Genomic DNA, 18421 nt, shown 5'->3' on the forward strand with positions numbered 1-18421 from the left:
AGGTCCCAGCAGATTCTTTACCATTTGCGCCACCAGGAAAGCCTCCCTAAAGTGTCATCATAAACCCACAGTGCAAACAGTGACCTTTACCTTGTAATACCAGGCCTGTGCTCAGGACTTGGGTGGCCTCTCGCCAGTGATGACATTACCTGCGGCATGTGCGCCAGGACATGTGACGGTGCCCCCTCTGCTGTGGGTGCTGGGCCCCAGCGGGCTCTAGCGAGCAGTGGGTGCCCCTTCTAAGCACGCTCAAGGGAGTGTTAGCAGAAGAAGCACATTCAAAGGGTGAAACAGGCCAAGGAGGGCTTTGCTGAGCAGGAAAGTAAGCTGTCTTATAGAGCAGAGTCCTGGCTGATTCTGTTCAAGGTGGATGTTTCTCTGCTTGTCTCTTGGTTTTGCCCCCTCTGACACACACGGCCTGGAGTCTCCTGCCTTAGGTGAGTTAGAGTGAGCACATGCACGTGTGTGGGAGGCTGTGTGCGTACACGTGTGAGCATGGGTGTGAGTGAACATGTTTGTGTGTGATGGTGGGTCACTTGGGTGGGAGTAGGGGAGTGAGGGGAAAGTGCCGTCTATGGAGAGAGAGTTTCTGAGATTCTTTCACTGGGTTTGACAAAGGCGCCCGGCTGGGTTGGTTTTCAGGGGTCAGGGAAAGGCCAGTCTATTTACACACCTTTGCTGAGGAGCATGGAGGGGCGGTGATGGGGGCCGGGATTAATGAGCAGTTTTATTGCCTTGCCTGTCAGGAGGGTCATGCGATATTATTTTGATATCGGGGCCCCCAGAAGCAAACACAACAGTCCAGGTTATAAATGGGAGAAAAGCCAAAGAAAAGGTAGCCTCACCCTTTGCCATTGAGTGTTTCCCTTTCTTCTCGGCCAGGGTTGGCCCGGGACCCTCCTCCCGCCCCCAGTGCCTTCAGGTGGATCGCTTCGAGGCGGCTCCGAGGCCAGCCCCCAAGATAACACCGGTCAGTGGCGCCTGGCCATGAAAATTAAACACCATGGTAGCTAAAGAATAAATGGGCCATGCCATCCCCCAGCCACTGTGGCCTCTGATGAGAGCTGGACCACTCACGGTGACTGAGGATGCAGCCTGCATGACACAGAAGGAAACAAGGGGGCTACCAGCCCCCTGAATCAACTGGTCCAGGATGCTACCCTCTCCAGGAAGGCCAGACTCAACAACAGACCAGCCGTGGGGCCTCAGGGTTTTGAGGGATGTGATGGAATGAGAGAGGGCAATTACTGCGCATCTCTTGTTCCCATCCCTTCCCTTTCCTACTTCTCTTCTTTCCTTCTTGCCTTCTTTTCTCTGTCAGGGCTGTTTGGCTAACCAAACGCAGTCACCTGACCCAGGTAAACACACCCATGGATGGACAGCTCCACATGCTGGGGGCAGGGATGGGGCAGAGCTAGGGCTGGCGTGGCTGCCTGGCTGTGAGCAGGCCACATACCCGGGCTTCCCAGCACAGGGACATGGTGAGCTTCCCCGGCTGGGACAGAGATGCCTGTGTGCCATCCTGCCACGCGTCCCTATCTCCTGGCTGTCTTGGCTTAGAAGATTCCAACCTTCTCCACACAGCCTGGCTATAGGTTGTCTGCTCCCAGAAAGTCTTCCTGAGCACTGTGGGCCCGTGGGTGCAGCTCCCCCTGCCAAGCCCCTGCCCATACATTGGCTGGCTGTGGGTCATCCATGCTGCCGGGCAGCAGCAGTGTCTCACCTGTCCTTGCAGGAGGTCCTGGCCTGAGCCTCGTTCAGAGTAAGCGCCCTGTGAGTCCTTGATGCCCACTGCACATGTGTGCTGTGTGCTTAGTCGTGTCTGACTCTCTGCGACCCCGTGGACTGTAGCCCGCCAGGCTCCTCTGTCCATGGGATTCTCCAGGCAGGAATCCTGGAATGGGTTGCCATTTCCCATGCAAGGGGATCTTCCTGACCCAGGGAATGAACCTGAGTCTCTCACATCTTTCTGCATTGGCCAGCAGATTCCTTAACACTGTGCCACCTGGGAAGCCACTGGATTATTTTAAATATATGTTTCTGTTTGTCTATCATCCAGGTTCTGGGTATACCCCCAGGCCAGCTGCATAGGACCTAGCAGTTGAATAGGCAAGCCATGTCTCACTGGAGCAAAATTTGGGAGTGCATACCATAGGAGGGGCCAGTCCCCAGGGCAGGGGGGATGGGAAGAACTCTATCTATAAACATAGACAGCTGAGTTCAAACCCCATTCCACCACTGATAGCTTGGGGGATACACTTCACCTCTCTGTTGTAATTTTTTCATCTATAAAATAGGGAGGGTATAATCAACCTCCTGGGCTTGCCATGAGAAGTAGATGAAATGATGGATATAGAGGACCAGTACACACACGTGTCCACGTGCACACGCGCGCACACACACACACACACAGTAGTTGTCAGTATGGTCCCAGTTGGAGCCATGCCACTGTGTTAGATCTCAGATGTCATTTAAGGAAGCTCATAGGCTTTCTGATGAAATCGTCTGGATTATTCGGGGCAGAGCCCAGCTGCCGAGGGCAAAGGTTGCTCCTCAGAAATAAGCAGGAGGGGGTGTTGTCTGCCCAGCCACCGGCACAGGCTGCATTGCAGGCTGCAATCCTGAGGTCGGGCTGGGTCTCAGGCGTGGTGGCCGTGTGGCTGTGGGGTGAATGACTCCCTCCCTGCTCACTGCAAGCCTGCCTCCAACACAGCTCACAGCACCAGGGAGGCCGGGACAGCCCTTACCTCTGCAGAGGCTGCAGGTTTCTCTCTTCCCAGAATAATCTCACTTCTGGTAAATTTTACTAACTGCAGACATGTCTTTTCATTTGAGGTCTTTGTACATTTCAAGTGGTTCCTTGCACTCATACCATTTTTTTTAAAGTAATGAGCTGTTTTCTTTTTTCCCTGTAAACATGAGGCCGACATCAGAGAACAGTTTTTGATCTCAGTTTTGAAAACAGACGGGGTGGTTTAGAGATGATGGGGATCCCAGGCGAGGGGTTGGCGTGCTTTCCCTCAGTGTCACTGAAAAGAATTTCTTCAGTGAGCCCACATTTCAGGGGCACAACACACTCTGGATTATCAAAAGTTTAGAAACACTTAGGTGATTATGGTAAATAATTCACACAAATCCTGACGAATGCAGTCTATTCTTTTGTGCACACTCGAAGAGCAGAAACCTGAAGCTCTTTCCTCTTGGCTTCCCATCCTTTGAGTGACATCTAGTGGACGATCTCTGATAAACACAGGACTGGTTTCTAAGGTGTTCCTTTTCCAAGGTGAAGGAAATGCCATTTACCTGGAAACTACCTAAACCTCTCTGTTCCATCTGTGTTTCCGTCTCTGAGTTGAAAATGGCACCGAGGCCAAGTGGCCTCTCTTTGTTGCTGGTTAGTGTGCCATCTTGGGCCTTGCTATGGTGGTCAGCATTTCTGTGTTTAAATCTGGTTATCACTTATTAGCAGTGTGATCACAAGGTACTCAATCTCTCCCAGTCTGTGTTCTCATGGCTCTAACAAAAGGACCTGCCCTTCAGGGTTGTCACAGGGACAGAATGAATGATACCTGTAAGAGACTCAGCACAGTGCCTGACACACAGTAAATAACCAGCTCCTGGAAGCCACAGCGTCCACATCACAGATTTCATCTGCACAGACAACATTCTTGGGTGAATGGCTACTCAGTATGGTTTGTCCAGGCAGATGTGTGCAGATATTACTGATGGAGTGGTATCATTTTAATATACATCTTTTTTTCTTATTAAAAATTTTTATTTTATATTGGACTATAGTCGACTAGCAATGTTGTGTGTTTCAGCTGTACAGCAAAATGATTCAGTTACACATGTATTCTTTTTCAGATTACTTTCCCATTTAGGTTATTAGAGCATAGTTCCCTGTGCTATATAGTAGGTCTTCCTGTATTATCTATTTTATATATAGTAATGTGTATATGTTAATCCCAAGATTTGTCTTTAAAAAAAACTTTTTGCCAAAATATAATTAATAAGTAGGAATATGTAATCTAGACACAGTAAAGATCTTGGGGGAAAATTTTTAAGTCTTAATAACACCTTATGTTTAGGAAAATTCCAAACAATCTTTCAGGTTTGAGTGAGAAGTGGTGGTGTTGCTTTTTCATTGAAAAGGCTGGTTGTGTGATGGCTTAGGAATTCCATTTTTATTTCATTAGGCACAGTTTGGAAAGGAAAAACGATCCTTTACATTCATCCAAGATATGCAGTGTGCTATGTATTTCCTCCTGGGTAAAGTCTGCTTTAGAAGCAGGCACATTTCTTTGTGCCTTTTAGGCAAATTTAGATTAAGGTGAATGTACCTTCTGAAGCACAGAGTGTCTGCAGTTTGCTAACAAGTTGAGATAGCCAGAGTTTTGCTACTCTAGTGTGGTAGGGATCACCCCTAAACACCCACAGCTGTAGGAAGGCGTGTACAAAGCTGACGGCATGATGGGGGCCTTGGTGACAGCACCTTCCTTGCCTTTGGAAAGCTCCCAGTAACAGGGACCCCGTCCTGTAGGAATCAGCATGGCCCGGGTTGACGGCTCAAGGCTTCTGTCACTCCATCTGGCAAGTAAGTGGCCCAGGGGCTCTGGGTCCAGCCATGAGTCAGAGAGATGGTCAGGAGGGAGGAGGTGGCAGGAGAAAGCTGAGCTCAGAGTCTAGAGATCCAGGCTGGACGACCAGCCTGCCACCTGCCACCCACATGGCTGTTGGAACATCTGCTTTCTCATCCATGAAATGGGATCTCACCCTTGCCCGGTGTCACGGGATGAAAGGAGACTTTATACGAACCGCCCCCAGAGACCATCAGGGTCTGAGGCTACTCTCCCTACCCCAGGGTGCAGTGGCCACTGTAGTATTTCTCGGGGTGGGCTGACCCACCCAGGGTCCCCCACTCCTGTGATGAGAGAGACCGACTTAGGACTCAAGGGCACAGTAACTTGGAACACACCAGTCAGAACAGTTTAACATTTTACTAAATCAATTCACACAAATTCCAAATTGCAAATATAATTAAGGACAACAGATTCTATTCTGCCTTTTAAATCTTTCATTTTTCAAATCCAACATTAAGACAAAAAGTAAACAAAAATTAAGTCTGCTGCAAATTCATGATTTTTCTTCTTGAGGGGAGGAAAAAAGAACATTATAGTAAAAAGAACGCCACTGGGTGTACAATAAAGCACCACGACACACGGTTACAAACGGGCTTCCTGCACTCTGCCCCACGCAGAAGACACTGCTCTCCCCACTGCTCTGCGTCAGGCAGGATTCCATTAAAATAAAACTATAAAATCTCCTAGGTTACACTAAAGTCAGACACGGTCTGGAACAGTGCTTAACAACAGTAATGTCAACTATCAGTGCTAACGTAAAAACATTTTAGAAGGTCAAAACAATTAAACTGGAAACCAAAACCTTATTTTCCCTAGATGAGCAAAACGGGGAGGGGCGGGGGAGAAAAAATGAAAGGGTTCCCGCCTTCCATTAGGAGTGGAGGGGATTTTTTTTTTCCTTTTCTTTCTTTCAAACTGGAGGCGGGGGCATGGTGCGGGCTGGCCTGCAGTTCCTCAGCCTAGTTGGCGTCCAGCTTGGCCATTTCCTGCACGTATATGCCTATACTCTCACTGTCAAAAAGCACAAAATACACCGTTTTGATGGAGGAGGACATTGTGGACACGAAGTAACTGGAGATGGCCTTCAGGATCAGCTGAGCTGCTGTCTGCTTCGGAAAACCGTTCCTGCGAGAGAGAGAATGAGGGCTCAGCAACTATGGGGCCACGGCGGCCACGGGTCCACCCTCCCCAGCCACCACCTCCCTCCAAGAGCCCCTCGAGTTCCCTGTGCTGCGGTGGCCTGGTGCTGTGTCAGGGTTCATGAGTGGCCCTCAACCTCTGGTTGCTTGGACACAGGTGTGAGAGCCCAGTGCCACCAGGCAGGGGGAGGAGGAGGAGGTGGAGAACTATGTCCCACAGGAGAATACGCTGTGTGCTCCCAACAGGGGGCATGACATGACACTTTCTGAGAGGCAGTTAGCCAGGTGACAGGGTCTGTGGTTCACAACGTGTGGGGTGTGTGCCATCTCTTGTGGGCAGTGTGAACACTCACAGTTCTCTTCCCAATATCACTGGGACTAGCATGGGGCTTGAGATACAGCTCAGGTTCCCAAAAGCTCCCCGGGGGGCTCAGTCTCAGGGGTAATGGAGGCTGGAGCTTCTCCAGGAAGCACCAGCCTCCGTCTTGTCCATGGTAAAGGGTTGCACCCTCCCCATGGGCCTTCTGATTTCATGGGTGCCGAGCATCCTCCTCCTAGCACACACCAGCTTGGACACCCCGTAGGCCTGAGTGTCAGGGAGCTGTGTGAGGGAACAACTCTGGGACAAGTAGGCTCTTCATCCCAAGCGACAGCATCCAAGTCTCCAGGCCAAAATGACCTGAATTCACATACAATTCCATTTAAAGTAAACGTCACATGGCTCAGAACTCGGGCAAGAATCTGAAAGCAGGACTAACAGGATAAGCACTCTTTGCTCCGTGTGTGCCCGGGCCGTTCCTGGGCACAGCATCCAGGACTGTGGCGCTAGGCTTAGTCTAGGGGAGATAAATGGCCTTTGGAGCCAGTGGCCCTGGATTCAAGCTCTTACTGACCCCAGTTTACAGTTCAGGATACTGAGGGCAAGAGTGAGGGGCTAGAGTCCATGGGGATTTCTTTGTTCATCTGCAGGTCTACCGTCTTCCATCCGACCTGACCTTGGAGTTTGAAGTGTGGGGCCAACTTGCCGGTCTCGGTTGCGACTTTGCTTCGAATGGTGTGCCTGCTGCCAGGCGAGAGGCGTTCAGGTGTGTCAGGTACAGGATTTCTCCCCGGCTCACTCGCCAAGCGCTGCGAGATGTGCACCACCGTAGCTTCTTTTGGAGGGTCACACTTAATCTCTTGTCAGCACTCGGAGCCTTTCAGAGCCGAGGAGAAAACCATTCTTGCAACTTGCTTTCAATCAAACAGGGCTTCACTCAGCTTGATAATGGACCCCTACTAACTCCTGAATGCTTCAGAAATGAAGTTCACTCTTGAAAGACATGGGCCTCACCCCAGGCCTGATCCCAGTCTGTGTGGAGGAGCCTGCGGGCTGTAGTAGGTGCACCCCAGAGTTGGGGCTCCCTCACAGGTCCCCTACCCCAAGCACAGGGCACTCCTGCCAGCAGGCAGCACACACAAGCCTGTGACCAGACCAGGCTCAGAAGCTGAGGGGGAGCTGCAGAGGTGCTCCGGACAGGCAGCCTCCACCTGAGGACCCCCTGGGGCTCTGTGCACCAGCAAAGTTGGGGTGACCAACAAGCGGCCTGGGGTGGAGGGTGGTGGGAACGGTGCAGAAGTTTCTCATCCTCACTCCGGGAGCTGCAGGCTCAGCCTGGCAAGAAGCTGTTCTCACAAGCCTGTCTCAGCTGCCCTGACTCTCCTCACAGGAGTCGAGAAGCACAGAGGCCATGCTGTCCAGGACAAGACGCAGGCTGGAGAGACTGCACGACGTAAAGCCGACCTTCTGTTTTGGCGCTTCTCTCTGGTGAGTGTGCTGTGGGGCACCCAGCTCACACCCTGGAGGGGCTACCCTTCCTTTCCCACCCCCAACTCTTGAAAGGGGGACCAGGCCCACTTTGGGGGCAAGCATGCAGGCACAGGGTCCCAGGGTCACCCGAATAAGGGCCCACTTGAAGCATCTCACCAAGAGCAAATGTTTATTTTCCTGCTGTAAATACAGATGCTGTCCGGAGAACTCAATTAAAACGATCCCACTTGTTCTGATCCTGAGGAGGCAGCTGCCGCTGGGCAGACAGGTAGGAGTGGGGTTGCAGAGGGGGTGGCGGCAGGACTGCAAAGCTCCACCCACTGCTGGGGGCAGCCTGCACTCAGGCCAGGAACTCCAGGGACTTCTGACCAGGCAGAGCTCGGCCTGTACACACCACCTGGCTAGGTAGGGGCCAGGCAGCACTGGGAGGAGTTGCCTCTGCACTGGAAGCCCAAGACCAGGCTCCACCAGCCCCAGACACCCTACTAGCGATGCGCTCCTGGGCGTCCCTGCCTGCACCTGCCCAGGTGAGCTGGGCCGAGGTGAGAGCCTCTGTTGTGTGGCCTGGTGGTCGCAGCTCACCTCCTCTGGCATGTGCCCTGCTGGAGCTGGCTCTGGGCAAGGCTTCGTGAGCTGCCCTCGTGCCACTCTGGGGCTGCTCTGCCCGAGCCAGGGGAGATGGTGTGGTACAGAGCTGTGACGGGGCCTCCCTGGGGCGCCACCAGGCCAGCCACTGCAGCTGGGCCCAGCACTTTCTGACACAGACCTTCTCCCCCAGCTTCCCATTCCTCTGCCCTGGAAGATGTGTGATTCTGACTGAAGGGACATTAGTCCCTGTTCCTCTCAGTCGATAGTTCTCCACTTTAGCTTCCATCACGATTACGGAGGGGTGGCCAACATGCAGTTTGCAGGCTCCAGCCAGGAAGTCTGATGAGGTGAGCCCAGGGACCATGCTCTGAGAGCCACTGTTCTACACGCAGTCAGGGTGGACTTAATAATCTGAGCTTGTAGGGTGGGCCCAGAGGTTAAGAACCTACAAGTGGGAAGAGAGGGAGGGGGTCGAAGGTCATAGAGCTGCAGTGCCCAGGCCTGTATGCCCCACTGTTAAGGGAGCACAGGCTGATCTGGCTTGTCCTGCAAGGTTGCTGTTGGGTGACTATGAATGTGATCTGTTCCCAGGAAACCTCTTGCTGACAAACCTAGACCTGTGTCCGAGGCAGTCACAGCCTGAAGAAGAGACCCAGCTGCGGGACTGTGGCCCCTCTGGACCACACAGGCCACCAGGAAGGAGTGGGGGTGGCAGCAGCTTTCCTCTTGTCTTCAGGTAGGCCCTCTAAACGATTTCTAGTAGGCACACTTAGAAGTATTTGTAACAGAATGGAAGGTGTAAGTGGATGCTTTCACAGGTGGGGCCCTGCACCCTTAAGACAGGGGCAGCTGTGTGCATGCAGCAGCCTGGAGCCCCACAGGACTTGAGTCTGGGCCCTGGCTCTGGGCCTGTTTCCCCACCTGGTGGAATAAGGCAGGTAATTAAGCATTTATTACCTGGAGAGGCTGTGTACATTGAACAAGACACTACCCAGAGCCCTCAATCAATAGTGTCGTCTATAAAGTGGGAACAAGGTCTCTCTAAAGGCACACATGGTGGAAAATGGCCTCCCAGGCCCTGTGACGCCTGGGACTGGGTGACTGCTGCTGTCTCTGCTGACAAAGCTGTAGTCCAGACGCCCAGTTCTCTTGGACGGCCGTCAGCCATTGACTGCTGCAGTGGCTGTGGTGTGGGCAGGGGCTCCGCTGGCCCTCCTGGTGCAGCACCGACCAGTCTGGAGGGAGGTGCTCACGTCTGCGTGTCGCACCCCTCTCGTGGCCTGTGGGCTGGCTGGCCTCCCTCCTGGGTGGAACAACCGCTGCCTCTCTGCTCGGCTGGGGCTTCCTCTCCTGTCACTCCGTTCTACCGCCACCGTGCTATGTCTGCCTCCAGGCTGAGACCGGTCGCTGCTGCCTCGAGAGCGAGGGCGGACACGGGCTCCCACTCCAGTCAGACCCCAGTCTGAATCGTGCCGACCCTGCCAGCACTGCTTCCACTGGGACGCAGGTTCTGTGTGGTGCTGATGATGGGGACGCAGGCGGGCTTCCCCGAGAGCTGGGAGCCCCCCATGTTCCATGTGGCCCCGACCCAGCCAGTTGTGCTTATGCTCAGCGTCTTAAGTTGCTTTCTGAGAAAGGGCTTCCCACCCCTCAGAGAGTTTATCTTCACTTTGACCTTTTTTATTGCCTTGTCTTGCCCAGACTAAGAAGGTGTCTGAGACCTCAGTCTCCGTGGCTGCTGCAAGTGGACCCCATGGGCTACCTCCCGGGTCACCTGCCCGGTGATGGCTGGGGGCTGTGTGTACACACTGGTTTCCTGTCCACTGTCCCATCTGGACAGCAGAGATTCAGGTTCACGTGGCACAGAAGAGGGTTTCCTGCCTCCAGCTGGGCTGAGCCCCTCTTCATTTAGGGCTTTGCCAGGCGTCCCTGCTTCCAGTGAGCTTGGCCTCCAGGGCTGGGTAAGGCAGGCCTGCATGACTGCAGGCCAGGGGCAGTGCCAAGGAGGCTGACCAGGGACCCAGAGATTCCTGTGGGGAGAGGCTGCGTCTTGGGAGCTGGAGAGCCCAGATGGCTTTTCTGGAGGTCAAGAGTAGAGGTCCAAGCCTGAAGGCTAAGAACAAAAGTGGCTTCTGGATGGACTCTGGTTTTCACACTGGACCAGGCCACCTGTTTAATTGTCTCGGCTGTTTGGAAGGTGGATAGGGCAGGGTAGCCTGGGTGATGCAGGCAGAGTGTCTGTCGCCCCATGTGGACCCTGTCTGCTGGGAGTAGGTCTCCTTCACATTGTGCTCCTGGGCCTTCCTGTGCTCTGGCTGGCTTTGAATAACTCCATCCAGAGGTAAAGACCAGGCTCTCAGGGTCCGAGCTGAGAGCGGTGGGTTACGAGAGGGTGAAGCCAAAATTCAGAAGGCACTGGCATCCAATGCTTCCAAAGCCAGAGAGAGGCCAGGGCACCACAACCCCCCAGAGGCCTCTTACCTTCTCTTCAGGGCTCATATAGGCAATTCTCCCCAAGAGAATTTGTCTCTGTTCTTTGTATTTGTCTTCTAAGGCCCATGCCCAGGGAACAGGGAGGCTGATGCTGTGCCTGGGCAGGTCAGGGAATTCCAAGCAGTGTTTCCAAGGTTCTCTAAAGTCTACTCCCACAGAGAGTGCGCAAGGAGTGGTGTGATCCTCTGGCAAGGCTGACCAGACAGTAGGTGGGGGTTCCATGTGCCTAATATCAAGAGCACTGAAGCTAAGGGCCTTGGATGAAATGCTGGCTCTTCAAGTACATGCTATGTGACCTCTGGTGAGTGACCTAACCGCTCTAAGCTTCCCCTTCTTTGCCTTTGAGTGGAATTAACAGTGCTGCTCACCTTGTGGGACTGCTGTGAGGATACTGCAGATAGAAGGTTTAGCACCACTCCTGAAACTCAATGAACAGCCATAAATGGTAGTTTGAAGAAAACAAACTGGCTTTCCTTTTTAGGCTCATAAATCTAAGGGGAGTTTAATCAAAGCCCCACACTAGCTATTCCCCAAATACTGCCCCTCCGAAGAGGGGTCGTCCCCTAATGTCAAACAGAACAGGAGAAGTCGGGGGGATCCATAAATACTGTGAGCAGGATGCCCAAGGACAGGAGGGCCAGAGGCGGTTTCCCGAGCCCGGGGTTACACTGTGGGGGTCTCATTTACCTTCAGTGGGCTCTAGGATTGGCTCCTACTCTTGGGGGCTGGAGGAAGGCAGTGCAGGGCTGTGGTCAGCCTCCACACGCCCGTGACACTGGGCCTTGGCTGAGAGAAAGTGATCCCACAGCCCTCCACCAACATGTTTGCGTTTATATTGTTTTCATTCCAGCATGGCTTTTATGCTGGAGACACTGGATGCCACAAACAAGCTGTTTTATTTCCCCTCCTAAACCCCACTGTGATTTACTGGCCAGCTCTGGTGTAATCCCATTCTCTGCTCATGAAAGGGAGGGCAGCTGTTTACACAGCTCTGTGGGGCAAGGTCTGCCCCACAGATGTGGGGCCAGGCGGCAATGGACATGTGCTTGGCTTTGGCATTCTGCCCTCTTAAAAGCTTTCAACTGATTATTTTTTAAAACATTTTACTCCATGAAAAATGTAAATAAGTTTGTAATAACAGATGCTCTTTTTATGGGTATGACTTTTATGCTTCAATTAAAAATTTCCCAATAGTCATATGAAAGAGCGTGAAATTATTACCTCCAATAAAGACTCCTCTATTGCTTCTTTCCTCGGAAGCACCTTTCATCAGAGTAGATCAAAGTGTATCCGAAATGCTAATTAACTGTGCCTTAGAACTGTCTGTGAGGAAGGGTAGTCCCTTAGCCTCACTAGCTGATAAGGCAGGCCAGGGACAGAAAGGGTGATTCACTTCCCAAAGGTCACACAGCAGAGCGATGCCAAATAACAGAATTTCTGTGGGAGGATGGGAAAGTGGGAGAGGCAGGAAGCTGGCTAATTATGCTCAGATTCAAGAGCACGTTGTTAAAAAAAAAAAAAAAATCTCGCAAGGACTCTGGGACTGAGTAGGGTCAGTCCCTGGGGAGATTCACCCTGCTGGGTGCTTGCTGACTGCTTTATGGAGGGTGCGTGTCTGCCAGGTGCTCTTAGAACCAACCGAAAGGGCTGTCAGACGCTCTAGCTCTGTCGGCTTTGCTTTCTTTTCAATATGCATTTACATGGTATTGGCTTTTAAAATGATGGTCAAGTTTTGCTTCTGGCAGAAGAAAACAGAATGAAGATATATGGCAACTAGACAGACGGCAATCCCAAACAACAATGGCGTCCATTCTGGACTTACCTGCACTTGGAGGTGAAGGGGCTAGAGCACAGGGCAGGGTGGGAATGGGAACTTGAGGCTGGGGTGGCGTGCACTTTCACTTGTCCTCTGTGCAGGGTCTCTCCTCCCACACACCAGCTTCACAAGTAAGCCCCAGAAGAGGCCCCTCCCACTGCCCAGAACTGCAGGGCCAGAGGGGAGGCGTGGCACCCATAGCTAAGCTCCAGGAGGGGGATGCCCCTTCTGTCCTTGCTGAAGGGGGATGGGGAGAGGCAGAGGCTCCAGAGGAAGAGTTTTCCCGTATCGGCTCCTCTGGTGTGACTACCGTGACCCCGGGAAGCCCTGGCGCACGGTGCCCATCTGCCTACAGGCAAGGCCTTTTGCGTATAGCGGCTAAGCTCTGCTCAAGCAGACGTCCCAGGACCAGCTCTGGCACTTGGGCTGTGGGACCCTCAGTGATGGCACTGTTCAGGGAAGCAGCATTACAAGGTGTGCACAAGGTTAAAACCAGCAAAGTCCACTCTCTGTCCTCCTCGTGGGTTTGGAAGGGGAGCACTTTGAGAAGAGCAGCTTTCTATATGCACAAGGAATGGTTCTGGCCCAGGAGGACAATGTAGCTGGCCGTGTCATGGGGTGTCAGTGTGCTGGACCCATGCTATACTGCACAGCCCGCCTTCCTCAAGTACTGGGAGGCACTGATGGCAGAGACCCTGGAAGGCTCTCCATGTGCACAGGACGCCTCAGGGACAGCCACCTGCCGACACAGTGCCCTGGGCTGTAGCAGCTCTGAAGGCCACTTTCCACTTGCTACTGTGCTCTGTCCAGAGGGTGAGGCTTCTAGAGGCCTGAGGGAGGAGCCTGGAGATGTGACGGACAGTGAGACACAGCCTCAGAGGCAGCCACCCCACCTTCTTCATGGCAGAGTTCTCAAAGCATGCTCTTTTCAGAGAGCACTTTAATGTCTGAGCGGTCCTGAGATGCTGCAGGATGGGGGGACGATCACGTTTCCTTTACAGGGTAGGGGGTTAGAGCCAAAGGTGGGGTTCGTCTGCCTGCTATCACTCGGCTGGTTAGCCAGGCCCAAGCCCGAGCGCAGTGCTGCTGACAGGCAGGGACCTTATGGGCTATGTGCTGACATCTGGGGTGGGGGCAATTGGGGGCTTGTGGCTGAGTCCTACCCGCCCCGTTAGAGGTTCAACAACTACACCCTTCCAGGGCTGCCCCTCTGGGTTCTGGGTCTGTCTTAGGGGCAGTTGTACTGCTCCCCACAACCTCTGTAAGTCTCCCTGGGGAGATTTCAGGGCTGGGAAGAGGGGACAGCCCTGTTTAACGTACCTGCCCACTCAGATCCACCTCATGAGCAGGGCAGTGAGACACAGGTAGAGAGGGGGCTGGAGACCGCTTGGGAATCCACAGGTAAGGGGCAGAGGGCTTTGCCTAGAGTGCTGGACGCAGCCTCAGCTGACCGTGTGCACAGAGCTCTCTTCAAGTATGGCCCACACTCCGGGGAGAGCGCCACATGCCCTTACCTGCCGCTACCGATGGATGGAAAGGCAATGGACTTCAGCTTCTTGTCATCCGCCAGCGCCAAGCAGTTCTTCACCGTCTTTTCCAGAAGTTCCTCACACTTGTCTGCACCCCAGACGGGACTGTTACAGTGGATCACAAACTTGGCCGGCAGGCCATGGCCTGCGCTGACAGCAGCTGCAGGGGACGAGAGAGGAGCAGTGAGTGGGGTTCCTGCACAAAGCACAAGGACCACTCTCCAGCACATCCCCCCAGACTGCGTGGCCCCAGAGCCTCCTCCCTCGGTAAGGGGGATGCCCACCCCCACCCCTGGGAAGCTGGCGTGAGGACCATCACCACCAGGAACTTTAGCCAAGGTCACAGTAAACCCTCTCCCTACCCTCCCAGGAAGCAGAGCCTTAACCATCTAACTTGACCAAATGTGTCAATGTTTGTTGCCTCCAATTAATTGCCTTCTGGGGTCTCCAACTGCCTTTTCCTCAAGTGAATTCACATGCATTTAATTATGATGCATCTATAAATCTCTCAGACACAGCTCAGAATAAACCTATTGGGAAAGTAATCTAAATAGCATGTCTGCTGCTCTAGTCGTCTCCCTGACTGACCCATCCTGCTCGTTTTGACAGAATTAACTGGACGGTGTTTTTAGGATGGAAGTATTTTCCATCTTACTCTTTTCCTCTCCCAGAAGACGCCTCTTTCCAGCTAAAGACCTGCCTTTCCAGGTGTGTTCTCACTCTCTGCCCTGGGTCAGATCTAAAGACAATGGTCTTGGGTCTGCTCCCATCAGGAAATGTGACAGGTCAGCCCATGGCTCCCAGAGCACGTTCCAGGATTCCTATCCCACAAGCTGCAGCACAAAGAAGGCGGTTCTAGAACCAAGGCGTCTGATGAATGCTGCCTGCCAGATTTCTGTACAGGAGCACACTCACATCTCTACCCACTGTTCCACTAAGACACCCAAACCTTTTTGATCAAATGTTCCCTAAACCCAATTTGTGACGGGGTCTTGGTTGTTACTGGGTCTGCTATTTGACCAGCAGAATCCAGAGAAGAGGGATTTGTGAGAAGTGTCTCATGGTGCAGTAGCAACAGTCTGAACCCAAAGTCACAGGTCTGACTTTGAGTCCTGGCTCTGCCGACTAGTTCAAGAACTGCGGGCTTGATTGACACTGTGGGACTTAATTCACAAGTCTGCCCACGTGAGAAGTAACTGCTAAACCATGCTTGGAAAAGACAAAACCTGTGTTCATAAGCAGTGATTATCTATTTCCTTCATACTTAAAAATACTTTAAAACATTTTCTACAATGGATCTTAAAGAACAAAATGTGTTCTTGTTTTTGAAATAAGCAAACGTACCTTTAGTTGTGCTAAGTCTAATGGGTTGGCACCAGCTGTGGCTCCTCTGTCGCCAGCTAAGATGGTATGTGGCAGCATCAGGGCCCCCTCTCATCACACCTCACGCTGAGGGCCACCAAACGGGCTTGAACTGAAGTACCAATGGAGGACACCAGGCTGGCACAGAGAGTTGCCAGGAGGGGGCTGAGGAAAGGCCAGGAGCCCCTGGCTGGGTGCTTTATGCTGTGTGTGTCCTCCCTGTTCAGTGTGGGCAGTTCCAAGGGCAACTTCCTGCAAGAGCCTGGTAACTGTGCCCCCACAAACTCTCTGCAGTGCCTTGCCCTTTGTGGGCAAAACTGAACTGAACTGGCAGAGCAGAGGTCAAATGCAATGCCACCTTCTTATTCCCGCTGGGACCCATGACTAGCCCAGGATGAGAGGTCATGTGCAGGCACTGGGGAAGGAGGCGTAAGGCCCAGGGGACCCTCAGAGAAGCCTGTGTGGTTGTGACCTAGGAACCACTGATGCCCATATTTAAAAGATTCATTTTAAAAATCATAAATAGGATGTGGAATGGGCACTGGGGAACCATCTAGAAAGAAGAGGAAACGAGCCCAGAGAGAAAGGAAGGGAATGGTCTGTTCTCACACAGCTGGTGGGTGAGCCAGCCTTGCCCCCTGTCCTGACTCTCTGGTGCTCAGGAAACCCTGTGTCCACCTAAAATCCCCTAGTCCAGGCTGGCAACGTTGAGTAGTGCCCTGCCTTGAGTTCTCAGCAGTAATTCTCCTCATCTCACACTTCATTTTCTTACCCCTCTTATCAGGAAAGGTGTAATTGGCAAATGAGAGATGTGTATTTATATTACTCCCATTAAAAACACAGATGGCTGACTGAATGGAAACGATTCATTTGCATCTCTCATCAGCAATTTCGCAGATGGCTCAGTATCACTATAATTCTCGGATCTCAGATTTGCCAAGTTTGGCTTCTGTATCTGCTTAAAATTTGAGGACTAGACATCAAACATTTAGAAGCTATTTTAAGTAATAAGGAAAAAACTTTAGAAAGGCAATTTTCACAACCCTTAACTCCCTTGACAATTAGTGTGTGATAAAAAGTCTACCAGGCTTTCTTCTGCCTTCATCTTGGAGACACCCAAACACCTCTGAATTCTAATCTGTCCTGTAAAATGGTTTCCGTGATACAGCATGTACCACTCCCAGATAAGCAGGGTGCGCCCCTCTTCACCTCCGGCTACTTCCAAGGGCCCATTCTTTTTCCGGAGTTCCAGGACAGCTTCCACAAACTCCTTGCCACCTTTCTTCTCTAGCGTGTTTCCTAGACAAGAACAGGGTGAGGTCAGATTGCCATCCCTGGGTCCCAGGGCACACACAGACACTTAGCATGTCAGATGATTACATACTAAAAATGATCTGACCAGCTAAATTCCCAGGCAGCTGCAAGATAGGAACAAAGCTGTGGCTGAGTCAGAAATGAAATTTAGAAGAGATTCACTATCAGCCAGTCACCGCTCTGCACGGCTGCCCACTGGGCCACCTTTGCTGCCCCTTCACGTGGGGGTGACTTGCGGTGATCCTGGACGTGCCAGAGATGTGAAAGAGACGCCTGTTCTCTGCAAGCACGCCTGTCTCGCATGCTTTCCATCAGCGTGAGAAACCAGATGGTGCTGGCTTCCAAGGCTGATGCCTCCCCCTGGATTTTCTTCTCTGTCTCTGGGGAGAACCCCCAAATAAGGAGGTTTTAGAAGAAGCACACCAGGCTCCCATCAGGCAGCTAGCTCTCCTCTTGGCAGCAGGCCCAGAAGAAAGCATTCCGATTTGGCCACCTTTGGACTAGCTCTACTACCATGCTTAGTTTCTATTTTGCAGCTTTGGTGTCATATGTGAATTAAAAAAAAAAAAAATGGCCTCAGACAGTATTTCCTTAATCACACTAATGATTCAGAATTGTTTCAGGTAAAGGAGGGCAACATCAGAAACAGAGCTTAAAGATGAACTTATATCAAAGCTTGGAAAGAGGGATATCTGTTCAGGACCAGATTTTAAAAATCAAATGGGATTTTGGGAACATTTCTTCTTAAATTAGGGTACTTACTAAGTAATCAACTCCGCCTATGAAAGCCAAGTTCCCAAATATGATTATCAACACCTATAATAAGGTCTGTGGGTTAAATGTCTCACTAGGTAGCAGCAATCAGGATCATCCTTTTAAGTTTGGCCAGCACGGGGTCTCGGTCTTCCCTAAGCTCTGCTTCCTCAGTTGTGCACATTTTAAAGTACATTCCTCACAAGAGGATAAAATACTCCCCTTAAGATTCACCGTTTGTAATGGAAAATTCCAGGTGCCCCCGGCACATTCTGTTATGGGTCAGTCAGGGTGCACTGGGATGCACCAGCCCAGATTCTCTTTGGATTCACCCTGGAATGACTAGGTCTGATTATCTTAGAGAAACCTGCCTCATTAGCATGTTATTGTGGAGGGGTGAAGTAACCCCAGGAAGTGTCTAGAAGGAAAAGCAGATGGCCTGGGCACTGTCACAAATAAGTCAGCACAAGGGCTACTGGCAAGCACCGCCTATAAGCCGCCCACTCTACAAAGTCTGGGGGCCTGAATGAATGTGAGCACCAGGCCATCACCCACGAGGAGCTCTCAGCTAGGGGAAGGCCTGGCTTTCAGACAGAGATTATTGTGGGATCCCTGAGGTGGGATCCAGTGCCCCTCCTTGTGAGCCTGGACTGCCCACAAGCCTTCACCTGTCTTGGAAAGCAGTGAAGTGGGCTTTAAATGGCAGAGGTGTGCAGAAGTAAAACACATCCACCCGCTTCAGAGACTTTCACTGACAGCGGCAGCGGCCTCCGGTGTTTGTGACAAAGTTCAGCATCCGGGACAGTGGCCAATGGGCTTAGGGGGGCAGGCTTGGGCCTCATGCTTCCACCACTGGGAAGTGCAGAGTTTGAGGCTACAACCCAGGTGAGTGAGACACAGCTATAGGATTATCCGAAACATCCATGCAACTGAGAGAAATGAATCTAAAGTCGCTGGATCCCAAACACTGCTGACCA

The 18421-nt window shown here is 52.1% G+C and overlaps 1 protein-coding gene across 12 annotated transcripts in view; it reads right to left on the reverse strand.

Annotated features, from left to right (window-relative positions):
• Positions 1-4982: 4982 nt before the first annotated feature.
• Positions 4983-18421, reverse strand: part of MACROH2A1 (macroH2A.1 histone) — an 81400-nt gene continuing 67961 nt past the window's right edge. For 8 of the 12 annotated variants that reach the window (XM_069592103.1, XM_069592099.1, XM_069592101.1 and 5 more), the window contains exons 7-9: positions 16587-16676; positions 14001-14175; positions 4983-5765 (exon numbers count right to left, since the gene is read on the reverse strand). In XM_069592103.1, the coding sequence (XP_069448204.1) occupies positions 5600-5765; positions 14001-14175; positions 16587-16676 (431 nt within the window). In that variant the 3' untranslated portion in view covers positions 4983-5599. Of the gene's footprint in view, positions 5766-11038; positions 11089-14000; positions 14176-16586; positions 16677-18421 lie in introns of all 12 variants that reach the window. The other 4 variants (XM_069592105.1, XM_069592104.1, XM_069592107.1 and 1 more) reach the window with 1 other exon arrangement.

The sequence above is a fragment of the Ovis canadensis genome, chromosome 5 (genome assembly GCF_042477335.2).
Source record: "Ovis canadensis isolate MfBH-ARS-UI-01 breed Bighorn chromosome 5, ARS-UI_OviCan_v2, whole genome shotgun sequence".
Lineage (NCBI taxonomy): Eukaryota > Metazoa > Chordata > Mammalia > Artiodactyla > Bovidae > Ovis > Ovis canadensis.